Genomic DNA, 25,086 nt, shown 5'->3' with positions numbered 1-25,086 from the left:
TTCGTCATTCTTTAAATTATTATAATTTTTTTTCCTGTTTGGCTTCTTCTTTCTCTTCCTTGCGGGGTTCTGCCGGTTTCTCTCTCTCTCTCACACACGTCTGTCTCTCTCTCGGCAGCAGCAGTTAGTGTCCCAAGCTCCTACTGTCCCTTTTCCCCTAGCGCTACAGCTGGCCCACCCTGCCTGGTCGCTAATATGAGATTATTTATAGAGATAGTGGGGATGCTTTCCTAATCAGCTGTCTGTGTGCCTTTCCAGGCTGCTGTATTAGAGACGAGCTCATTCAGATACTTCGATATTTGCACCCATTGGGTCTGGAGTGGCCGGGGGGGGGGGAGGGATCGGAGCCGGGCAACCAACCCACCCCAGTTCTTCGAATCTCCGGCCTGCGTCCCAGCCGGCTAATTTTAGACGTGCTGGACGACCAAAAGATGTTATCGTCAGGATGTCAGCATTTATGAAGAGCACTCGCAAGATGAATAGAGAAGTGCGACATTTTTGCTAGGCCTGGGATGTCCATCTCTGTGAGAACGGGCCTCGGACTTGTCTGACTCCTGATGAATCGTCTCGCGGCACAATGTTCGGTTTCCACAGCCCGATCACATTGTGTTGCAGTCATCACCTATTTCCTGTCACTGGAAAGTCACGAGAAGCTTGGATGTCGAATGATAACTGGAAGTCCTCCTTCACAGCACATGTGTGTCCACCTATTTAAAGCTACACAGACCATATCTTAGGACATCTGGATTGATAGCCAATTTTTCCTTATTCCTGTGAATGACTTACTTCATCAATACTGGGTGTGACTGAAGATGGCAGCAGTGGTAAACTGACAGGTCAAGTATTAAGTATTAAAAAGCAAAATACTTGTCTGAATGGATCTTAATGTTCCAGTTACTTACAGTAATCTGTGCAAATATATATGCATATTTTGATACATTTGTATATAAGGAACCTGGTTGCCAACTTGTTCCTTAACTCATAAATAAGTGCTGCTTAAATCAGACTGACGTACAGTCTCTTTGGTGCTGGGGAGCTCCTAATCTTGTATCATTTACTGAACCATTTTCACGTTCTTGTCCCAGTCAGAAGTATTGAGTTCCTGTGAGGATGAAACTCAAGTGTGATACTGAAAACCACAGAATGGTGTCTTTGAGGTTTCAACTATGAACACAATGAGGTTTGGGTGACCATCAGAAGTGACGGACCATCTGCTAAAGAGTCAGTCAAACCCCCTTGGCTCCTCTTCAGAAAATTAATATGGAAAATATGTGAAAAGAACACAGGATAGAGCCGATCTTATCGAAGGGGTCAAGTTCAGACTTCAGTTTCGCATCGTTCACAAAAAATGTAATTAATTCAACCGTGTTGGACGCAAATCATCAGCTCATGTGGAGTTAACGAGGACTTGACAAGATCTCGCACCCGTAGTCTGAGACGGCCCAGTCCTGTGAGCAACGGTGGAGACCGCGGCGGGAGTAACAGAGGTCTTACCGATCGGGACAAAGGGCTGCGAGGCGGGGCTGTGGCGGGACATGCCGATGGCGTTCACTGCATAGATCCTCATCTCGTATGGCACCCCCTCGATCATCCTCTTTGCCTCGTAGGTCAGCTCCTTGTGGAGGTCAAAGTTCAGCCGCATCCACCTGTAACTCTTCTTCTTCTTCCTCTCCAGCACATATCCTGCCGGGGGAAAAGGAGAGACTGCAGGTCTGCAAAATGCAAGCGCAAGAAGGGCGCAAACACAGCCATGCAGATAGGCCGAGGACTAGAAAACAAATCTGTCGGTCGGTAAAGATATTTGTGCCATTGAATGGATGCCAGCGTTTGCCATCGCGCTCCTTACCCAGGACTGGTTGTCCCCCATCAAACTTGGGGGGCTCCCACTGCACAACACAGCAGTCCTCTCCGACACTGAGGATCTTGGGGGCCTCGGGTGGGTCTGGGACATCTAAACCGAATGAACATAACAGTCAGAAACACTCACGAATCAAGAGTAAAGCATGTGTATATGTGTACATATAGTTACTCTCCAAAGCCCTGACATTGGCCTCAGTTGTCTGGTTGTTTATGAGCGAATGCAATGCATTGTACAGGGTGATATACAACCGCCACAGTGTTTCTCACATCAGCAACAGAAATAGCCCGGAGAGGAGAAAGTGTGGCCAGTTTTGTGGTGACAGATTAAAAATACCGGGGATTCAATCAAGTGATCAGCGAATAATTAAAGAGGATTATTAGGCATACAGGTGATCCCCCTGTGGTCCATGGATGCACATTAACAAACGCTTGACTTTGATCTGCAGTCCTGACAGGCAGCTGCTCCAGGAACGATCGTCAGACATTCGGCAGCTGGACCCCTGGGCCACTCTCATGCAGTAAATCTATCGGGGGCTTTAACACAGCAAAGGGGGCCCTGGGATCGCACTCCTGGTGGCAGTATTTTAAGTGTTGCAGGAAGCCTCATCAGGATGGAGGGCACAGTGCCTCAGCGTTAGAGAGCAGCCCTGTAAAGCAGACGTGCCCATGGGACCGCAAATCTGGACTGTGATGGCATAACTCAGCATGGCATCATACGAGAAACAGGGCGCAGTGTTTTGACTATGTAACATTTACATATACTAAAAGAAAATTGTATTGAATAGACAGCATCTTCTTCTTTTATTATTATTATTATTATTATTATTATTATTATTATTATTATTATTATTATTATTATTATTTGTATTATCATTAAACTCTGTGTAATTCCTGTCCAGAAACTTTAGCCTGTGAATATAATTAATTATCTTATTTTGAGGAGCTGACACGTCCCTGGTTTGAGCTCCAGTTTGGCTCCCCTCCATCTGCTGCACTGCGCTATCAAGTGTCATTTAAGCTACGCTGTTGTGTCAGACAACCAAACGGGTACGTGTGCCATGGCAGTATAATCTGAAGTGTGGAGCAAAATGAACTGTCCTCCAGGCTGACCTTACTGGTCTACTTTCCCTGTTGTAAATGTGGGCCAACGCCAACCCATGGTCCATCAAGTCATCTTTTGCAGCTGGGTCACTGATGTGATTAAAGTTTGTTTAGGTAACCATGCATTGGGGGCTTCAGCATTTCTGACCCGTACTCGTTCCCAGATCCACGACTCACCCACGACTTTGACGTTGATGTCGGCCCTGTCCTCCCCCGCCGGGTTCCTCACCACCACGGTGTAGATGCCCTCGTCCTCGCGCTCCGCCCCCTCAATGGTGAAGGTGCAGTGCTCTTTGGCCATCTCCACGTGGACGTGGCCATCTGTGTCCGAGATCACCTGAGTGAGGGACGGGGAAACGAGAGTCACGACCCACCGCACTGCTGCCCCCGGGGGCTAGAGTCCCTCGAAGAAGAACAGCAGACCCCATGGGAGAGGAGAGACCAAAAATGCCAGCTCTTTCTCTTCCTTCTTGCTCAGTCGGCTGTAGGAGAGACTTTTGCCCGACTCTACCAGTTGGCATGGTTTCATATGTATTTTTTTTATTCTAAAATGGCAGTGGCTGAAATGGTCACCTTTTGTAAATAACAGGTGAAGAGTTAAGATCAGACTTGACTGCCAAGGTCGTTATTCCCAAGGGAGTTGGGAGAAGTGTTTCCACCTGTTTCATATTTGAAACGTCTCTCTGGTGGCATCCTAGTCTCCCTGCCTGCTCTGTCTGGGACCTGGTGTGAGTTTCTAATGTTGGAGTGTGAATACTCACCTCAGCCTATGATCCTATGAATTGTGAAAGAGGTGGCGCACATGGAGTCACTTCCTCACGACAGAGATGTTCCCTGGCTCTTGGCTACAAAGAGGCTTGGGCTTTTTCACTACTCTAGTGTGTGCAGGCTTACAGCACATACTCCAGGATAGACTACACTTGTAAGCCAAAGCATGCAAAAGGAATTGTTTTTTATCCCCATCGAATGGGAAATACAGAAGTAGCAGACACTCAAATAGAGAGAGAGAGAGAGAGAGAGAGAGAGAGAGATATGATTCATTTATTTGACCATTTTTCCCAGTACCTTTGCAGAGCATTTAATTTTTAATCCATCGGGAGTAAAAAGAGAAAATGATAAAGCACCACACTTACAAGACATACAAAAGGAACTCCAGTCGGTTGCTGATACTTAACAGCAGTTAAGGAGCCAGCCAATGAAGCATGCAGAAGCCACCTGTACTATCGAGAGACTTACTTCACCGTCTTTCATCAAGTCGGCACTGAACCCCATGTCTGCGGACCCATCTTTCTTCTGCCTCCTAGATTTACCCTAGCAGAGCAAAGCAAAGCTGTGAAGCGGCACAGAGGAGCTGCAACACCGAGGAGAGAGGGGTAGAGAGCAGGACTGACAGACAGCTACATTCACAAGGGGCGGCTGGGGTCGTGTCTGCCTCGGGTCAGATCGTAACAGGCCATTTTGGTCCTGCTTTATCTTTCTCCATTGCTGAGAATTTCTACTGTCTCTTGGGCGTGCCTTTTTTCAAAACACACATCTGAACAGAAGCTTGCAGAGACCTTAATTTCCTGGAGCAAAAGCAGTACTGATGTAGAAATTGGAGCCAGAATTAGATTAATCTTACGACACAGCAAGTAGTTGGAATTTCCAAATCCAGGACTTGATGGCAGTTTTGCAATGGGTTGACAAAATAAGCCATCAAGTGTCAACTTTGTAACTTGATTTGTAAATAACATTTGGGCTGTATTCCTGTACAGACACTACAGACAACAACAAAAGTAGTAGGAGCAATAATAATAATATCAGCAGACACCATCCACCATCCTCTTGACTGGAAATTAAAGCAAAAGCTACAGCAGTAAGACAAACAATACCCTGTGTCTTGCAGTGCATAAAAAGACATCTTAGACTCTGAGCAGGTGAGAAAATTCAAAGCCAGGACTTACACCACCAGACTATATATAAAATATAAAGTATTTTCGGAGCTCGTTGACCCAGGCGTTTGGTAAACAGGTCATTGCACACATCATGGGGAATACTGCTTTGTGAAATGGGTTAAGACTCTGGGTTTCTGCTGGACTGTTGTTAAAAGTGAAATTGATTAGATACTGGTCTATTCCTCAATGTACTGAATCAGGTTAACTGGCTGTAAAAAGCAGACAATTAAAGTGAAGACACCTGTATTGGGGGCAGCGGGGGGAGGATGGACACCGCAAGCTCTTACCTGCGGGACGGCCGTGTGCTGCTGCTTCGGACTTTCTTACCATTTTGAGTTTCACATCACGTGCTGTTTCTCAGCGAGGGCCTCGTTAGGGCTTTTGTTTTTTATAACCAAGCTTTGTGTTTGCAAGTGTAAATGATTTGTATGCCATTGCAGGGTTTATTCCTACTTCCTTTTTACACACACATAAAGTAAAAACGTAAAGAAGTTACCTGCTATTTTATTTCTCATTACAGTGCTTTGTATGTCATAGATACTTTTATCACAGGGATTCTTTTTTAAGACTAGGGTTAGCAAAATCTTCAGAGTATGAGCTTTTGAAAATAAATCTGTACAGAGAGAATGAACGATCTCAATAAATGGCAGTTAATGGTGGATGTGTGAATTCCAGCTGTTGAACTTGTGAGTTTTCCACAGGCTGCTGTTGAAGTTATTTCTCTGAGAATCTGTAGAGATGAGCAATACCTTGTCTGCCTTGGTCCAGACCACAGTGGGCGCAGGGTCTCCGGTAATGGGCACATCCAGGCGCAGTTTGTTGCCTGCCACCACAACGATGGTGGTCTCTGGCATGTGGCCCACGCAGTCCAGGTGGATTTTCGGTGGATCTTACAAAATATACCAGAACGACAATGTTGAGTGTCATTAGAGTTGTGTTGCAGGGGATGCTTTCAGGCTTGTTAATTTATTTAATACTTTATATTTTTGTATGTTGATAATTAATTAATTGATTAAGAAAAGAAGGCTTTGCTCCATATGCCCCCTTCAGTGTTTGCAAGTAAAACCTGTACAGCTCCAAAACACCTAATTTTCAGTCTGTTCATGGAAAACACTGCAAAAAACATTGAAGTTTGTAACATTTGAAAATCAGTTTTATACAAGCTAGTTGAAAATGGAATATTATGCACATTTAAAAAACATATATACGCGGAAAAGTGTCAGCTCGCATTAGTTGGAAATTCGAGTTTTGCAACAGCAATTACAGCTTACCTTGTCTAGGGACATAGTCAATCTTGACCTCTGTAAACAGATGGAAAAAAAACACACTATTAAAATGTGTTACCAGGAAGACAAACATATGATCTTCCATATGTAGCCCATAAAGTGTTTATAAAAAAACAACAATTACATCAACTGTATACATTAATTTCTCTCTCCCTGTATAGAGGTGGTAAACTAAAAAACAAACAAAAAAAAGAGGCATGTGTTTGTGGAAAAATGTGTTCTTGGGACTAAAAACCACACATATCCAAGAAGCCCATGGCAAACAGGAAACTACTGTCAAATATCTGGCCTGTCTTTGGGACTGACGTATTGACCCGTGTCTTGATGCAATCGGGGGATTTTGAAAGAGGGACTGAGCCCAGTCATACCCAGGAAGTTGAGTTTGGCGGACAGGTTGAAGGCGTACCCCTCTGGCACGAAGGTGTAGTCTCCCTCGTCCTCCGGTTTCACGTCGTCGATCGTCAGTTTGTGTATCCTAATGAGGAGATGCGGGGAGGAAGTGTGAGCCGTCATACACCAAATTACAATAAATTAATCAAATAATCCTTACTGAAATAAGGAACCTTCACTTCTCATAATAACCTTACATTTCCTGGGGAATGCTCTGATGTGGTATATTTATATTTATAAATCTGTAGATATAATGTTGGTGAGTACATGTTGGAGCAAAGCCCATATTTAACACTCAAAGCCACATAATCGCTGCTCTAGAGGCAGTTCAGAGGAGAGCAACCAGACTTATTCCAGGTCTGAAGGGAATGTCCTACTGAGAGACTGAGGACCTGAACCTTTTCACCCTGGAACAGAGGAGACTACGTGGGGACTTGATCCAAGTCTTCAAAATCATGAAAGGCATCGACCACATCAAACCAGAGGAGCTTTTCCAGATCAGCAGGGACACACGCACCCGGGGACACAAATGGAAATTGGGCTTCAAGGCATTCAAGACAGAAAACAGGAGACACTTCTTCACACAGAGAGGCGTCACAATCTGAACAAACTCCCCAGCGATGTGGCTGAAGAGACAATTTGGGAACATTCAAAAATAGACTGGATAGGATCCTTGATCACTCAGTTATTAATGGACACCAAACGAGCAGGATGGGTCGAACAGACATCATCTTAGATTCATTGTTAAGTGACGTTGTGTGGGGAAATGTAAAGGATGTTACTTGGGATGATACATCATACAAATACCAAGATGGAGCAAGAAGTGAAGTAATTATTTCCTAAACAGGAATAGAGACAGAATGGCCTCCATCCAGACCTGAATCTATTGGGTGAATATACTGGTACATTGTGTAGGTTGACAGTCCCCGTGCACTGAACCTGATCCACACAGACACCCCTTCATCGGTTATGGAGCACGCCAAGTGTCAGCCTGGCCCACCTGCCGATGTGTGTGATGTGGCATCTCTCATTGGGCTTGACCTCCACACCATTCTTGTACCAGATGCCCTTCACGTTCTCGTCAGACACCTCGCACTTGAACACCGCCTGGTCTTTGGCCTTCACCGTCAGGTCCGCAATGTTCTGGTACACTTCCAGTTCCTTCTCTGTCGGCCACAGAAATGGAAGAACAACATTCAAAATCAGCTTCCATGAGCGATTGCAGTTCATGAGCCTTTGCTCTTTTCGGCTCGAGAGCTTCCTGTTGTGGTCGGTGCCTCGGGTGTTTACAGCTCATTATCATCTTTTTAAAAACATATGAGTACATGCACGAACCCTGAAATGAACAGATAGACATATGTGCCAGCCCCCTGTTTCGTAATGTACAAAAAGAACACACACAAAAAAAACAATTCTCATTAGCCATTGTTTTGCATATAGGCCTAGATATTCCCTGACCATGGAAGACTACTTACTTTCCAAATCCTTTTCCACGAGTGTAGGGGAGGAAGAGGAGGAGCGAGAGGAAAGAGGGAGGGGGAGTCAGGGCTTAGGAGGTAAAGTATGAGATTTATTTATTTCACACACAATTTGGCCTCAGCAGTAGAACACAGTGCAGCTGGCATCCATTGGCAATATTCCCTTTTGAATAGTGGCCCAAATACGCTAAAACTGGCTGCCATTGGGATTTGAGGCAGCATGCCGTTAAAACCTATCACTATGCTACTTCTCCCTACCCTGTTATTCATTTATTTATTGATGAATTCCTATTTCGAATGCTTGTGGCATGTGCAACACGGCTGCTGTGTGTCAGTTGTTCGGTGTTGACATGGGAAACTGTCCTCGGGGGGACCTTTCGCACAGAAAGTGAAAAAACAGGGAATAGCAGATGGCCAGCGAGAGAAACAACTCTCTGCATCTCGCCCCGGCCGTGTGTCTCGGAGAGTATTTCAGCGCCCGTCTTCTAACTATAGCTGGCATTTGGGTGTTGTTTGTGCTGTAACCTTGGCACAAGGAGGGGAGAAGCTCTGATCGTATTGCAGGAAGGGGGACAGTCTGTCGGGGCGGCTCGGAGGTATGGATTGAGAGTTGGGGGCACTTATCCTCGGACACTGTCATTGGAGACAAGGTGTCTGTAGTCGGGAGAAATGCGCTTCAAAAATAACCAAACAAGAAACCATTCATTAAGAGAGTTAATGTCAGGTGTCGCTGATTTAAACAGAGCTGTAAAAAAAGGTTAGAATTCAGTCCATCAATCGATCACTTTTTACTGAATATAGTGCCCTTTGTGGAGGAATTGCTCCATATGGTTGCCTCCTCCCCAATCACAGGCCTGGTCCAGCACACTGTGATGTCTGGGAAAGCATTAAGGTGTTCCCCCATTAGTCGGACAATTAGCTTGGATACTTCACTACAGGAAAAGAAAGAGCAAGGAAATAAAATTATTGAGTCTAACACCGAACCCCTTCTAATCCATCTCTGGTGCAGGACTGTTGGAACAATGTGTACGTCAGATGTTGGTACCGTAGATAAGGAATGCACTTGTGTCATCGAGGAACTGGAAGGGCTGATGTCTGACTGTCTCTGCTGTGTGGAGATGCACCTACCCTGCACCATGAGCTCAGCCACAGACTCCCCTCCGTTGGTCTTCACCCGGTAGTGGCCACAGTCCTCCTTGCCGGCCTCGTTGATGATCAGGTAGTGCTTCCTGCCGTCCTTCTTGAAGCGATACTTGAACGTCTCCTCTCGTGTCAGTTCCACGCCGTCCTTCTCCCTGCGGTCACACATCGAACAGTTTAAATCCCTTTTGCTGTTCTGTCATTCATTAGAGTTACAAATAAGATCAGTATTTTTATAGTGTTTTCGTTGTTGTAATTCTGCGGAGAGTTTAAATATGTTTCTTTTATTTTTACACAGTTTCTTACTTTGGCCCTGTGAGATAAATTATGTCTGCTTTTCACTGTCCTTTTGGCACAGATTTAGCACAATATTTCAGTTGTCCAGAAAGTCTAAGAGCCAGACCAAATAAAAATTGACCTATCCATAGATCGCAACTTACCAAGTTGTACACTATCAAGTTTGGATTTATAAATAGGAGAAATTGGCTTCTAAAAGTAAATTAAACCACAACAGGGTATAGAATTGTACGTTGCGATCCACAGGTAGGTCAAAGTCTTGATGTGGTCTATCGCTAACAGACATTTTTAATGTGCATCATCAATAACTTTAACACTTTACCCAGTTATGAGACACAAAGTCAACCCAGATATCTGAACCTACTGAGAAAATCGAAATAGATTACAGTGGAAAGGAATGTAATATGGAAAGGCAGGGGTTAGATAAAATGTGTAAAGTGTATTGAACTCTGTCTGTCTTCTCACTGTAATGTTGCTTCACTCCCTGTGTTGCATTTTCCATTCCTTTCGCTGAACCTCTGGTACACCCTCCTTTCTCGTGGTTACTATTATTCACGGTTATTACCTCATCCTCATAAAGGACAGAAACCAGGAGGTGTTAAGAGGCCAATCTGACCTTCTCCCTGCCTGTAATTTATGACACATAGAAAACAGGACGAACGACAAGGACAGGGCCTGGAGCGTGTCAGTGTGATAGTGTGTGTGTGTATGTGTGTGTGTTTGTGTGTTTAGGGGGTTGAGGGTGCGTGTCAAGAATCACATACGCCATCTACAGGACGTTTCAGGAATGTGTGTTAGACTAAGCTGAAAATAGGAGGAACATATTTTCTATTTGAATAGTATTTGTTCTCTGTGGTTTTCAGCATAGCGAGTACATCTAATTAGAGATGCTTCTAATTGTTTATAAGTAAGAAAAATTAAATAATCAACACTTTTGTGCAGGTTTGTAAAGCGAAAATGTTCAGAACTAGATGATGGACAAGCTGAGCTGACTCACAGATGACATGCTGGGCTGTGCAATCAAATGACAAAACACTGGAAACGTGCTCTGTGCCAGTAACTAATTATAATTTTGGCTGACTGTTTATTCTGTTTCTTTCTCTCCCTCCTCCCTCCTCTCCCGTTTACCATTTGACGTGCGCTCCCTCCTCCGACACCTCGCACTCGAACTCCACCCTGTCTCCCTTCATCACCATCTGGTCCTCCAGGTTGTGCAGGATCAGGATAGGGGGCTCTGGGGGGGGAGAAGGGGACGCGCTCACACACTTTGCCGCGGTGCAAGATTGTGTTCCTAGATCGACAGTTCGGTATTCCTACAATCACCGGGAAGGATCCAAACAATGTGGTGCTCGAGCGCTCCTTGCCAGCTGGTCGCCTGGGGCTTCTCACCCCGCAGTTGTGTTGATGCCCCGGCTTTCTAGTCTCTTCAGCGCCGGCGGCTAGAAACATCCAGCTGCTCTTGGTTACCTGCGGCTCTCGGTACGCCTGTCTTCCTCTAGTCTGTTCTCAGAATCCGGCGATCGGCGGGGTTACCTTTCACAAAGAGCTCTGTGAAGCACTTCTCGTCTCCGATCACACAGGTGTAGGCCGCGTCGTCCGCCAGCGAGCAGTGGTTGATGGTCAGGATGCGCTTGTTGCCGATATTCTCAAAGATGTACCTGGCGTGATTGCAGGGCTGTGATCAGAGCGCTTGCCTGGGTAAAGGTGTAGCTTAATCTAGCAGCGAACTGAGGTTAGCTCTATATTATTACTAAATTATATATATTATAAATTATTGTGACTGAGGCTCAAGACCTTAGTGTCAGCACTACAGTAAAGGGTTAATCACAAGGGAATGCACATTGGTGAAAGTGTCAGGAAGCGACATCCAGGAGTCCAGCTTTGTAACTCTGACACCGGATCCCTCTTTATTGAGGCAGTAAGTGGCAGCTCATTAAAGGCGTAGTGGCTGCACAGATCAGATCCACCAGGTGGTTGAGTGTGCTGGTTTATCACAGCGCAATTCTATACAAACCCCTTCAATCCCACATAACAGCAGTTTATCCCAGGATCTTCTAATTACAATAACCCCCATCAGCCCCACACTTAAACGCATGCACAAATGGTTTTAAATAGAAAATGACATACTTGCTGTGGAGGAGAATCACACAGGTCCATATGGCCCCCCCGGCAGATTGTCACAGAAAATTGGCATCAGGGACGGGAAGGAAAGGAAAACAGGATTGAGGACACCCTTTTATCTCCAAGATCCAGATTTAAAGAAAATGCACAAAGATGGACATCTCAGGGAGATGTTTCCTACCTGCCCGTTGGGTGAATTTCCTGTCCGTTCTTCAGCCATTTTACCTCTGTGTCTGAATTGGCCACATCAACCGCAAGCTTGATTTTGTGACCCTTCTCCACCTGGTAGGCCGGGTCCAGTTTCTTCAGGAAGGCTGAAATGTGAACAGATGTAAAGCACTGCGGTGGTAATTCATTCGGCTGATGCTTTTGCCAAGGTGACTTTTAAGGTATCTATTTATATCTGTAGGGACTTGTTGTTCTTTATCATTTCTGTGGTCTGACTACAAGAAAGCCATCTCTCTCACTGCTGAATAAAGAGGGGAAGTAAGCAGGGAAAAGGACAGGCATCAATTGAAAGGCAGAAATTATAGAAAATAAAAGACACAACACCCTGCCTCATCAACTCAAGACTATCCAAAGAGGCGAAGACAAACATGGCTGCAGTGTCACGCTGCATTTGAACAAGTCTGCCAGTCAAAGTTCCTGCCAGTCTCGTTCACTGGGACTCAGAGATAATAATGGCTCAAAAAACAGATTCAAAGCCAAACAGAGAAGCGTGTTGGTTAGGAGGCTCTGGCGCAGCACCGTGTGTTTGTGAAACGAGACGCCCGCTCACCCGCACTCTTCTTCTCTTCCTTCTTCATCTTCTTCAGCCGCTTCAGCATGCCCCGCAGGTCGGTGATACCATACTGGAAGGCGATCTTCTCATACTCGGACGCCGGTGCCTTCTGCAGTATTTCCCACACGTCGATATCGGGCTCCGTGTTCACCTGCACGGCTCTGGGGCCAAACAGAAGCCGGGTCAGTACAGGCCGGGTGGGGACACTAGGACACTCAATGTGACATCACTGCACAGCGTCTACAGGTTACTATCAACACTGATGGGATAGAATCCATCTTCTATTAGTGGATGTACATCTCAATGTGTCTTCAGATCTAAATCAGGGGTTCTACGTCAGAGGGGTTTCTATATGTGCAGTAAAAGCCTTGTGCTGTTTTCCATGTCAGATTGATCTCAGACAGGCAATAGGAAAAAAAAATGACAAACAATGTTGTGAACACAGGAATAGCACTATTTTTACGTCGTAGTTACACGGATATTCCATGTCAGGACTAGATTGACAGCCCTGTTTCATCACTCCCGAAACTGATCGTACTATAAATACACATGAAGGGGATTAGGCGGTATTTTAACATGGCGGTTGAAACAACTGCGTGTTTGAAGTTACAGAAAGAATCTTTCAGCGGAAGCAGAAACCGAAAAGCATTCGGTGTAAACCTGCATTTGGTGCAAATGAAATAGAAAGCAGAACACAAACTAACAAACTAACAAACAAGTGAATGAAAAACAAACAGAAAGAAAAGAGACAATAAAAAGGTTAATTTTTCTTACCGATTTGATGCTTTTAAAAAACTGCTGCACTCAGGCAAATGCAAAAAGCAACCGTCATCCATGGCAAGGGAAATTAAAACGTGTTAATACACACACAGCCTAAACACTGAGCAAACAGCAGCACTGTCAAATGTATACACATCAGGATGAAGGCCTCCCCCAGATACTTCCCTTTGCTTTGACTTGCTCGTATATATAAATATATCCACTGTGCTAATGCTGCATCTTTATATACAGTATGTTGCTATAGTGCTTGTATATAGGTATATATTTTATATAATAGATCCCAGAAAGGACAACAACATTAACAGACACACTGGCGAACTCTGGGAAGATGTGAATGCAGGTGCTGAATGACAAAGACTGAGTGCAAGTGAACTGGAGACTGACTGTGGAAACAGTACAGTAAAATAAGCTGCATATGTCAAAGCCATGTATATACTGCATATATGTAACTATATATATATAATATCAAGTGGTACAATTGGGAGCAGTTGAGGTCAGGTCCAGAATCAATATTGAGGATTCACACAACAGTATAAATAACTCTTCCTCCATTTCATATAGGCCTACAGTTGTTTTATTATTCTAATGTAATACTTAACTTGACATATACAGCTAATTATACTTCTTTCAGAACAATTCCAAGAACTAAGCAGAATTTAAATGTGTGTTTGTCTTACAAATAGTCAGAATCAGTCTCTGTGGCATATTCTCTTAATTGCCAATCAGGAACAAAAAGATCTGTCCATGACAATATCACAATGGAGACAAACACATTTCCATTGTTCTTGTTCAGAGAATATGTTTTGAAATGCAGCAAAAACACTGTTTGATGAACGGGTGATGAAAGGGGTAGGGGTGTATATATACGTGTGTGTGTCTGTATATATATATATATATATATATATATATATATATATAGCATGGTAATGGTGATATGGACCAACCAGTCTATACGTTACTTGGATCAGTAAGTACTGGTTCCATAAGAGGAGTGCGGCGGTGAAGCGATCACCATCTGGGGAGTGAAATAAGACCGCAGAATCCAGTGACAAGCAGGAGACGTTTTCTCAGTTTTTTTAACGTTTGTGGACCTGCACATGACCACGCTGTTGTTGTCTGTGACTCTGGACTGTGAGCCGAGCTGAAAACATTCACAACAGGCGACGCAAGCCCACGGGATGACATTCCAGGTTAGCACAGGGATGAGGAGGTCAGTGGGTGCAATACAGTCTGTTAGTCTGGGTCGTGGGGGGTAGATAACGGTGCCCTTACTCTCTGGGGGGGGGCAGATGCAGTTCAGCCCAGGGAAATGACACCAGATAAGCAATAAAACAGGAGAGAAAGATAGGAAATAGTTAGCAAATAACATCTCAACTTTTTATTTCTTTATCTTATCTGATGCGTTTTTTATGTTGTTTGCTGTGAGGATAGAGTCAGACCTTCGGAAAGGGTGCATTTATGTCCGGTATTGCAAAATTACATTTTAGATATGAAGCTGTGAATTCACCCCATCCATCAATGACATTTCCAGGTCCCCCCAGCATTTATTTGCTTTAAAAACAAAAGGAAAGGAGCCGTACTCTCCCACTCACCTCTTCTTCAACAAGGCGCTGAAGTCCAGTTCCCCAGCCTCCTCTCCTCCGTCACAGCTACTGCAGAGACACGTCACCGCAGACACACAGTGAGGCTCCCAGGATGCACTGCAGGAGCCCTGTCCTACTGTTGCTCAGGACAAACACTATCACCGTATAAAGGGAATCTCCCAATGAAGTGGGTGTAGATGGCAAGCCCTGTCTCTGTTTTACCTCTTTTTTAAACAGGCAATTGATCGTGGATAATTGAAACCGAAGTGCATGCCTCACCTCGACCTACATTTTACAACCTTTGTTCTAGGTTTGATCGATATATAAAGTAAAAATAACAATAATAATTATAATAATATTGAAAAAAAAAGAAAAGTTAGTGGGGTAATAAACAAGACTTTGGTTTTAGTATGAGATGTGGCTCAAGGCACGTGATGGCTGTCTGATTCCTCATTCCTCATTCCTGTAAATGTTCCTGTAGAAAAGCAGCGCATCAATAGCTTCAGATCATTTTTTAATGCTGCAAATATAAAGCAGGTTTTATACCCACGGCTTAGAAATCACAGGTGATAAAACACATAGAGGATTATGTCTGTATTAGAGATAGTTACTTTAAAAATCTACATATAAGGGAGAGTGTTATATATTTTCTTCTGGTTTTGCCAAAGTGAGATATTTGTCCCCTGCATGATCAAGGGCATCACATCCTTCTTTTAAATTTACGAAGGGATTTAAAAGAAAAACATTTTTAGGAGGAGGAATTGAGATTTCCTGTTTCCTGCCTCCCTTATATGCAGATTTGGATGATAGTGAATCTAGTGGCTCTGACGGTGGGTTAGACATGGAGAGGTCGGGTCTGAGGGCTCCTGGTCTTAATCAACAGAACCTGAAGTCACGGGCAGAAATCACCTCTGAAACACCTGCACACAGACACAGGGAACGGGCTCAAGGCCAAAAGATTTGGGGTGATTTATGAGAACACAGAAAGCCCTGATAAATTCACCTTCTGTTTTGTTTTTCCAGACTTTTTACTGATTTGGGAATTATTCACTGTAAATCTCCAAGCTGAAAAGTGTCATTGCAATGTTGGAGTTGCTGTAGTTCTTGTTGTTTGAATTATAGACACATATTTCCTTTTTCCACATGCATTGTAACACTTCAGCCCTATAAAATATAATAATAATAATAAATTATGTATGTAGCTGTATTTAAATGCATTGGTGTCTAGGATTTCACAATGCGTATTATAGTTTGTCTTATTTTAAAGAAATGGATGATAAAATGTCAAGCACAGTGCTTTTTTGGTATCGTTCTTTTGGTAGTTGTTGTTTTGCTTAAATACATGTTGCACAATTCGGTCTTACTTAAATTAAATCAGATTGAGAAAAAAAAGTTGTTTACGATCGCACACTTAGTGTCACTGACACCAGAATGAATTCAAGTGAATAAGCGTGTTGAAACAAGCTTTTCCGAGGAGAGAAAAAGAGATAAATGTGACACTCACTTCTGCATCTTTGTTTGAACTCGACCGGGTATGTTTTTTTGAACTGCCGCAAGATGACTGGAAAGTTACATGAGGTAGTTTATCCAGATCAAAAGCCGTCAGTAATGAATGGATGAAGATGCTTAGACACATGAACTAGCGAGGGGAGACAGCGGGCTTTTCTTTTAATCTTGAATAACAGTGGCTGAGCACACGTCCACGGGCGGGATCTTCCCTGCGCCAGTGCTGCACAATCAGGATTAAAAGAGAGCCCAGTATCCGTGAGATGATAAAACAAGGACCAAGCACAGTGCGTCCCCTGAAAGAACACGCTTATCCGTCCCAGAACCGGGTGGCCCTCAAAGTCATGATGTCTAATCACATTCAGAGCTTTGTAGTCCAACCAGGGCAAACCAGATTCTGAGAGGAGACGGTTTGCACAGCTGGTCTCCTGGTTTTGAACAGGGTCAGCAGAGTTTCGGAGAAGATGTCATCAGGAAGAGAAATCTAAAACAATTTTTTTGATCACAATTGTTATGACTCGGAATAAAGATCTTGTGCTTTACAGCAGCCTTACAATCATGGCTTCCTGTGCCGGGATCGGTATCACATGCCAATTATATCATTGTCCTGAAACAGGACATCTCCTCCTGTCCCTCAGCCACCTCTTCAAACATGGTGGAGACACGGGGCCACACTCAAGAACAGTTGGGCGCTTGTTTTAGTTTGTTCCAAGTGGAATGAAGTGCTGAATATCTGAACAGCACTGTAGCACAGCAAGGTTGCAGTGTACGCAAATCGTTTTCGGTTGGACAGGCAGAGGAATTGAGCAAAAGATCGGCGAGCCCTCGTGCTCTGTGACTGTGGTCCCGGCTTTGCAAACAAACTTTTTACTACCTTCCGCCATGTCCACTCTTGCGCTTGGCTCCTGGCCCAATGCTCCTGATGAATCGTCATTTCCACAGAGTTAATCAAAAGCATTTACAAACATTTGTATGTGATGTATAAATAGTGTATGTATTTATAATATATATATATATATTGATATATATATACTGTATATGCCAATACAATGAGTGCTGCACACTGTGTCTTCCTCTTCAGATTAATGCATGAATTCTTTCTTTACAACATTTTCATTTCAGTTGAAAAAGCTAATGTTTACGCTGCACACATCTGCAATCTCATAGTAACAGTGTTTATTTGAGGGCAGCAGGCAGTGGCAGTACTTACGTGCGTCTGAAAGCCGCCCGGATATCGACCTCCTCGACGGCGCGGGCCTCTGGAGAGGGTGGGGTGGGGGAGAAGACGTTGTTATGCTTATTTTATGCATTATTTATACCCGGAGTGGTAGTCTTAGCCATTTTGACCACAGGCTTGATATTACGTAACATGTAGATGGTGTTCACTTTACGGGGATCAGGGGTAATGACACGGCCTCAGTGAAGGTAAAATTAATGTCTCGGCCATGACATTTGATATCTATAGAGGGTGTGGTTAGAAACTTGAGCAGCTAGTCTGAAACGCAGTGACAGGGCGTACCGTGAACAACAAGATCGAAGTTACAGCTGTCGAACTTGTCCCTGGATGAGACTTCACATCGGTATCCGCCGGCGTAGTTGGCCTTGGCTGCAATGATGTTCATCTCAAAGGTGTACACCTGCAAAAACATTATCCAGCATGCCTCAGACCACTGGCGCATTCATCACAGAGGACCAGCACTGTTTACAGGAGTCTATAAAAAGGGGAGAGTATTACATTGGCTCGGCTGAACAAAATAAATGGTTTAACAAGGAGTCTGTGAAGAGCAGACGTGGACAGCCCTGATTCAGTGCTTAATGGGGAGGAAAACAGGATGAATACCTCACCTCAACATTGCCTCGTATTAAAAGATGATCTACATTAAACCAAACAAACAGGAGAAGAAGAAATGGAGACAGTGATGGGCATGGGCTTATTATAGCGAAAAGAAGGTGAAAGTGAAGGAGAAGGAAAATCAAAATCAAAGTGAGATGCATCAATCAGTGAAAACATTGCCCTACCCTTGAAAAACCATTTACAAACTTGTACCGAAGCACAGTTTCATTTAACGGATTTGACTTGGTTTAGGCGTAGAGACAGTATAGAGGCACTGTATGGTGTGACACACACACACACACGACATGCGCAGCGCACAGAAGAAGCAGCTCTGACCTTCGAGTTGCGGTCATAGATCTCCTTCAGCTGCAGGTGTTTCCCGGCCTTGCTGGCAAGGTCCATCCACTTCCCCTTGAACCACTTGACCGTCGGCTTCTTCAGCAGGTTGACTGAAGCCACTTTGGCAAGGAAGGTGATATTCTCCCCTGGGTACGATGGGAAGACGCAGAACGACAGGCAAAGCGTTGAAGAAACACGTTTAATGTCATTGCTTGTTAAGCTGGGAAATAGTTTAGTAGTTTGTCTGGGTGCAGGTGTGCTGCTTAAAATCATTGCTACAGTTTCCATATTTGTCCTGTGAGTGATTAATCTAATATAGTTAAATGCTGCTGAGGTGACGTGGTCAGGTTCTTTCTAAATCAAACTGGTTACATGCAATTGCACATTGTAAAATAATTTGTTTCTTTGCCTCGGTGTGCTGAACTTTTGGGTAAGTAAAATAAAGGAAGTGAAAGGAAGTGAAAAATTGTTCTTACCTAAACTACACTTCAAAGTATTTTTAAAGCTGAGAAATATGACCTGTGAGAAACAGTGCTTATTGATTGAAGAACATCTCACAAGCGACCAGAACATATAATCTACATCTCCGTCTGCCCAGGGAGTGGGCACTCTGGTTGTTCGGTGCTCAGCTGCTTGGCCTCAGTATTCTGCTCAAGTGTGGACAGCGACTGGGGATATGAAGTCTGTTTCTGTGGCACCGGTGTCTTACCCACGGTCACCTCTCCACTCTGCGGCTTCTCCAGGAACAGGCCGGTGAGGTCCTGCCTTGTGTCGGGCTGCTGCTGCTCTGGCAGAGCTGGATGGGGTAAGAGAAGGGATGAGGTTATGGAGGACAGACGGGCCGATAGATCACAGCTGGGCTGCCCAGTCTGTAGCCATGGAGTATTTAGGTCTATTTATGTCTTGTCAGATGGGGGTAGCAGGGATAACTTTGTGCAGCAACTACCGACAAAACGTATTAACTATTCTCTCAACCACTCAACTTTTGGGGGGTTTCATTAATTAGCACACATGGAGGTGTGTCCCAATGATGCCACTGGTCAATGTATGAACAGAGCAGCTGATGGTTTGATGGCTTCTGGCTGAAGATATTTCCAATACAATAGTGTGCAGGAGGGGATTGTGGGTTTTGGAAAGTACTGTTTCGTGATTTTCTAGTTGGACCTCCAGGGCTTTGATTAGCATCCTGACGCTTGATCCTCACTTATGTGTGACCTTCGGCCCAGGCGAGTGTGTGCACACATGGGCATGACACCCTGTACTAAATCAGTCTGGGCCACCATCACAGATCAAGCTGTCGGTTGATGTAGTTTGCACTTCTGCTGACGCACAATAAACAGCTGTCGCCATCTGAGAGAGAGACAGCGAGACACTCCACATTCACACGCCTTCCAACTGGAGATTAATGCAGCCAGCTGTAGGAGTCTGGGGATGGCAGGATCCATGGCACATTTTCCTTCACAAATATGTACGCTGTCCAGTAGATAGCGTAAAAATTGCAAAGCTGAATGTGGGATTATGTAAATTGAATATTTTAGAGTTCCTGTGTCAATTGAGCCATAATAATAATCATTAATAATAATAATAATAATAATAATAATAATAATAATAATAATAATAATAATAGTACATTAATCTGATTTAGTTCTCTCCTTGACCCCATCTCACCTTCAACCTCAGTGCTGCCTGTTGCCGGCTTTTCTGTGGTTGTGGAAACATCTTCTGCTTTCTCTGGAAAGGCGGAGAGCATATTGAGACATTATTAAATGTTATTATTCACTAAGTTGTGATATTATATTAGTTGTTTATATTATTTTCTGTTTGCTAATATGTCAAAAGGGTAGTTTGTTAATAGATGTATTTTATCTCATCATACAATTCAATAATTTTGTGAAGTTTATTAACTAGCTGTGCCATGTTGTGTTTTAATGCTATTAAAATATTCAACCTGCCTCTCTTTTCCCTTCATTCAGTACTCATTAAGTTACATTCAGGATTTAACATCTGAGTGACTGAGCCTCTACTATTACTATCTACTCTACTATTTAAGTATTTTTAAATAAGGTTAGACATTATTGATTACTGTGTATTTTAAACCTGCTGAAAAGCACATTAAAATGCCTTTGTTACTATCTTTCATGTACATGCCAAGCTCTGGTGCAGTGACAAGTGAACGAGTGAGTCTCAATGTGATAGTGAAGGTCATGAGAAGGCAGTGATATGAGACATTACGCACGACCAGAGTCTGCCAGGAGACGGCAGCCCCAGAATAACGTTATCAAGTAAATTCCCCCAAATTATCACTCCTCTGTCATCAAATTCCATGTCAGATAAACTCCCAGAGAGTGTGGCTATAGATAAATCAGATATAATTAAAAACTCACCGTGCGGAACTGTGGCTATATATATAAATATAAATTGTTTGATTGAATCTTAGTTATTTTAGGACTAAGATTTAGTATTTTATTTTGTAACATATATTTCATCTCACAAATGCTAGATGTATAAGTTAAAAGCCACTGATTTTACCTGTCAGTCTGGTGGTAGTTGTTTTATCAGATGAAATGTGTTTATCTTAGTTTAAATGTGATGTTATTAATTATGTTTGCTTTCTCTTTAACAAATAAGCTCCAACGTGTAAGTTCTGCATTCTTATTAGAATAAGTGACTCACGTTCTGGTTCTTTCACTTTGAGTTCAAATTTGACCTTTGAACTCCCGGCAATTACAGCATAGACCACATCGTCCTCCTTGGTGATGTTGTTGATGGTGAGCGAGTGCTTGTTTCCGTCAGCAGCGATCACATATTTATCGCTTCCCATGATGTCGGCAGAACCCTTTTGCCATTTCACCTTGGTTTCCGATTTTTCCGTCTCGGCCTCGAACACGACCGACCCACCGATCGCGGCTTCTGAAGACTTTGGTTTCTTTGCGAAGGCGGACGCTGAGGGTGTTAAAAAGCAAAACAACAACACAGAGTTCAGTGTGACTCAGATAATATAGACTTGTTGTTTTGTTTAAGTAACACATAAGAACATAAGACAGTTTCCAATCGGGAGGAGGACATTCGCCCCATCGTGCTCGTTTGTTCATTAATAACTAAGTGATCCAAGGATCCTATCCAGTCTATTTTTGAATGTTCCCAAATTGATGCTTCAACCACATCGCTGGGGACATAGAGGTGTTGATTTTGTGTACAGCACTTTGAAGATTTGTTTTTCCATGCAACAGATTACAACTAGAGTAATCCTCAAAAGCTTTTATACCACACGAGCGAATTTCCACTTCTACTATTAAAAACCCATAAGCCTATTGAACAAAATGTGCAGCCCAAAAGCTCCCAAAATAGGTGAGATTTGCAACAAGTATAAATAGAGCACCATAACAGCCTACATCCAATTCACACAGTTACAGATATAATAACCTGAACCATTACCCTGCGTCTTCCAGATGAGGATTTATTTAGAACGACCTCCAGTAAACACTTGACACACAAACGTTTATTGCAGCCACCGATGAAACGGTAAACTAAGAAGGCTGAGTGGGTCTCAGAAGGTGTTATCTCCCTGGGGAACAAAGGAATGACCGCCATGGGTGGAGACAGAACCTGCACCCCTTGTCCCTTTGTGCGTCTGTCCTCAGCGACACGGGAGCATGATCATGTATGCGTAAGCCAGCTCGCCAAAGCACCTCGCCTCAGCTGGCAAGCAGGATCACATCGTGTTAAATCACAGGTCGGCTTGGGGCTTAAAGGCTCAGTGTGCCGCCTGTGCCCATTTCTGAGCCTTCCAGCTGGCACTTGCACTTCTTCAGCACGACTGTTCTCGTCTGAGACATGAAAACTGAGACAGGACCAGTTCACCGAGGCGTAGTCCGTTTGAACCCAGGTGTAGGTAATGAGAGTCAGTGTCCTCAACGGATTACAGTCTCTTCAGTGGAAAAGAAAGCCCTGGACTGTGAGACCAGGCACAGCGCTAATGTCCTTTAAGTGATTGGAAAGCCTGTGTTTATCAACTGGAATAATGAAAGCGATGGCGTGTCTTGCTGGCCTGATCTCGTGCCAGAAGACATTAACAGACAGGTGTGTCAGATCAGTTTCTCGCAGCACCTACGTTTCCATGCCAAGGCTTGCAAATAAAGATCTGGTTTCACTAAATAAAGATGCGCATTATTTTTATGAAGTCGGTGTCCAACGGCAATTAAACTCCCTCCACCTGTTTGATTGAAACAACGAGTAAGTGCATACGGGAGGGTCTTAGGTTACCAGGACCCCCAGCTAATGCTGGAGCATTTCAAAAGATCACATGCAGTGCTTTCGCAGAATGCTTGAAGTGGTCAATGAATTAACACTGGATGCTGAGCTTTAAGTGCATGTGTCCAGCAATGGGGTGAATTTTATACCATACCATGGGTGGCCGAATGGATGTTATGTGTATTGTAGTGACAGCCTTGCATCCTGGCATTGTATCCAAAGATCTTGTTGGGAGGGTTAATTCTAGGGTTAGTAACCTGGTTTAGGAGCCTTTAGATTCAAGAGTCTTAGCGATTGCAGAATGCTTTATGTCTCATCTGTGTTTCCCTGATCTCTTCAGTAGGGCTGCAAACGATCACAGGAGAAAATACGTGGCGTGTCATAACCAGTTGAGAAAGTTAGAGCCTGGGGAAGGTGACACACAGGCCTGTGAGACACCAGGCTTCTTAAAACCCCCCAGGTCTTGAAGAAGGGGAAACAGTTGGTCTAGGCAGCTAAAGATCTGGTGTCCTGGGGGGAAGCAGTGGGGTGAGATGAGACAGACAGCTGACAAGATGCAAGGATTGCTCCTGAGAGATATTAATTACTCCGGAAAATATTAAAGTGGACTAGAAACATCTATCAAATATTTGTATGTCTATAAAATGCTAAATCAAACCCCTCTTTCTCAAGAACGCTCAACCATAGATTTCCCTAATAAGAAACCGAGTTGATATTGGTTGTGAACAAGATTGTATTTAATTTTTCCTCCAGGCGACTTTGGTGTGAGTTTTCAGGAATAGAAAATCCTTTAACTGGGACACAGATGAAAATAAATGCTATTTTTGGCTGCTAGACAAACCTGATGCACTTTAATGGTTTGTCACTGACTAGGAATTAGGATTGTGTGGAAATGGAGGACTTCGTGATATGTGCTATATTTTCGCAGAAGGAAACTGTATGGAAAGTGAATTGAAAATGAAAGTGTGGTTAAAATATCAAAATCTGATTACATACATATGTAACATTTGTGTTGGTTTGTTTCTATTTTCTTTATTTTATTTTTAGTAAAGTGTTTTTGAAGCTGATATATATATTAAACTTTCCTCAAATAAATCACGAGTAAAGCACTACAGTTTTACCGCAGTTATACAGTTACTGAAACACAATTAAGGAAATTATAATATATATTTATTCACAGCCACTGAGTAAATCTATACTCTGTATTTCTTTGCTTCAAAATACATTACAGTCTTTCGCCAAGCATTTCTTTCTCATGACACCAGTTACGAGGTTCGAATCAAATGTCATTGTTTGAATTCAGAAATCCCAAATTGTGTAACCTTCACTTTATTTATCGTACACACACCACACAAAACCTTAGAAAACCACATGGTACTGCCTGTTTTGTGTTGTTTGTTTGCTTTCCCCCACCACCACCAGCAAATACTTTAACAGAGGTGTAAATTAGTTAACAAAACGATGGTGATACTGCAGCTTAGCAGACAACGCGGGGCTTTAGCAACTGTGGAAATGTTTAAGCCCCATGCATGGGAAATATTTAACCTCCTTTTCGATTAAAATGGCAGCAAAACAAAAGCGTGAGAAACAGGAAGAATAAAAATAAAAATACCACAACATCGGCCACGTGAATCAGCATTTTGTTCGAACATAAGAAATACTTATTTTATATAGAAAGATAAACAGACAGGCAGATAGATCGATATTTAATCTGTCTGTCTATATACACGTGTATTAAATATGAATGTGTGTATATATGCATATTCATTTATATTATCCAGCAGTGGATCAATATGGGCTGATGGTGATGAGATATATTTTCCATGAACACGATTCATACTGAAATCAATTTAAATGAGTTTTGCTCACCAGCTTTCTTGGCCGGCTCGGGCATCCTGGTTCAGGTCCTTCTGACTCTCAGCAGTGAAACTTCACCAATCTCAGACTGCGCCTTCAATAAATCTCCAGACCATCTCCCAGAGTGAGGCTGAAATAGTCCTCCACCCCCTCCTAAATCTCTCCCCTCGACAAAGAGATAAAGAACCCCCCCCCATTCCTCCCCTCCACCCTCCCTCAAACACAAATAATGTCTCGACAGCCTCCTTTCATCGGCTCTCCATCCACATGACGAGTATCAGGACCGGCGGGAGTTAAATATAGACAACAAGTGCAGTGCTGTCAGTGTCACTCGAACCACATTTCAGCCTCCGCCTGGCAAAGAGCTGGCAAGTTACAGAAAAAGAACGAAAAGAAACTGATAAAAGACTGGGATCTTTTCTCAATGGTGGTTTAATAATAGTCTTTCCGGCACAAAGTGCACTCAGGGTCCCTAGGAATCCTTCTGGAGAATTCGTGACACTAAGGGCCACTTTGAATGATATCCAGAATAAAACGTCCTGTTTTAT

The 25,086-nt window shown here is 43.4% G+C and overlaps 1 protein-coding gene across 1 annotated transcript in view; it reads right to left on the bottom strand.

Annotated features, from left to right (window-relative positions):
* mybpc3 (myosin binding protein C3) overlaps positions 1-24,662 on the bottom strand; it is a 37,496-nt gene extending 12,834 nt beyond the window's left edge. The window contains exons 1-22 of the mRNA XM_066700719.1: positions 24,551-24,662; positions 21,104-21,373; positions 20,099-20,161; positions 19,140-19,226; positions 18,428-18,576; positions 17,777-17,894; positions 17,468-17,516; positions 14,761-14,820; positions 13,163-13,186; positions 12,386-12,549; positions 11,789-11,921; positions 11,614-11,616; positions 11,020-11,144; positions 10,615-10,720; positions 9,178-9,344; positions 7,572-7,737; positions 6,550-6,656; positions 6,167-6,196; positions 5,645-5,784; positions 3,139-3,298; positions 1,847-1,951; positions 1,495-1,683 (exon numbers count right to left, since the gene is read on the bottom strand). Of these exons, the coding sequence (XP_066556816.1) occupies positions 1,495-1,683; positions 1,847-1,951; positions 3,139-3,298; positions 5,645-5,784; positions 6,167-6,196; positions 6,550-6,656; positions 7,572-7,737; positions 9,178-9,344; positions 10,615-10,720; positions 11,020-11,144; positions 11,614-11,616; positions 11,789-11,921; positions 12,386-12,549; positions 13,163-13,186; positions 14,761-14,820; positions 17,468-17,516; positions 17,777-17,894; positions 18,428-18,576; positions 19,140-19,226; positions 20,099-20,161; positions 21,104-21,373; positions 24,551-24,575 (2,440 nt within the window). The 5' untranslated portion in view covers positions 24,576-24,662. The remainder of the gene's footprint in view (positions 1-1,494; positions 1,684-1,846; positions 1,952-3,138; positions 3,299-5,644; positions 5,785-6,166; positions 6,197-6,549; positions 6,657-7,571; positions 7,738-9,177; positions 9,345-10,614; positions 10,721-11,019; positions 11,145-11,613; positions 11,617-11,788; positions 11,922-12,385; positions 12,550-13,162; positions 13,187-14,760; positions 14,821-17,467; positions 17,517-17,776; positions 17,895-18,427; positions 18,577-19,139; positions 19,227-20,098; positions 20,162-21,103; positions 21,374-24,550) is intronic.
* Positions 24,663-25,086: the final 424 nt, after the last annotated feature.

This window comes from Amia ocellicauda, chromosome 4 (genome assembly GCF_036373705.1).
Source record: "Amia ocellicauda isolate fAmiCal2 chromosome 4, fAmiCal2.hap1, whole genome shotgun sequence".
NCBI lineage: Eukaryota > Metazoa > Chordata > Actinopteri > Amiiformes > Amiidae > Amia > Amia ocellicauda.
The sequence above is the reverse complement of the archived record's forward strand: the minus strand, read 5'-3'. Positions and strand labels throughout refer to the sequence as shown.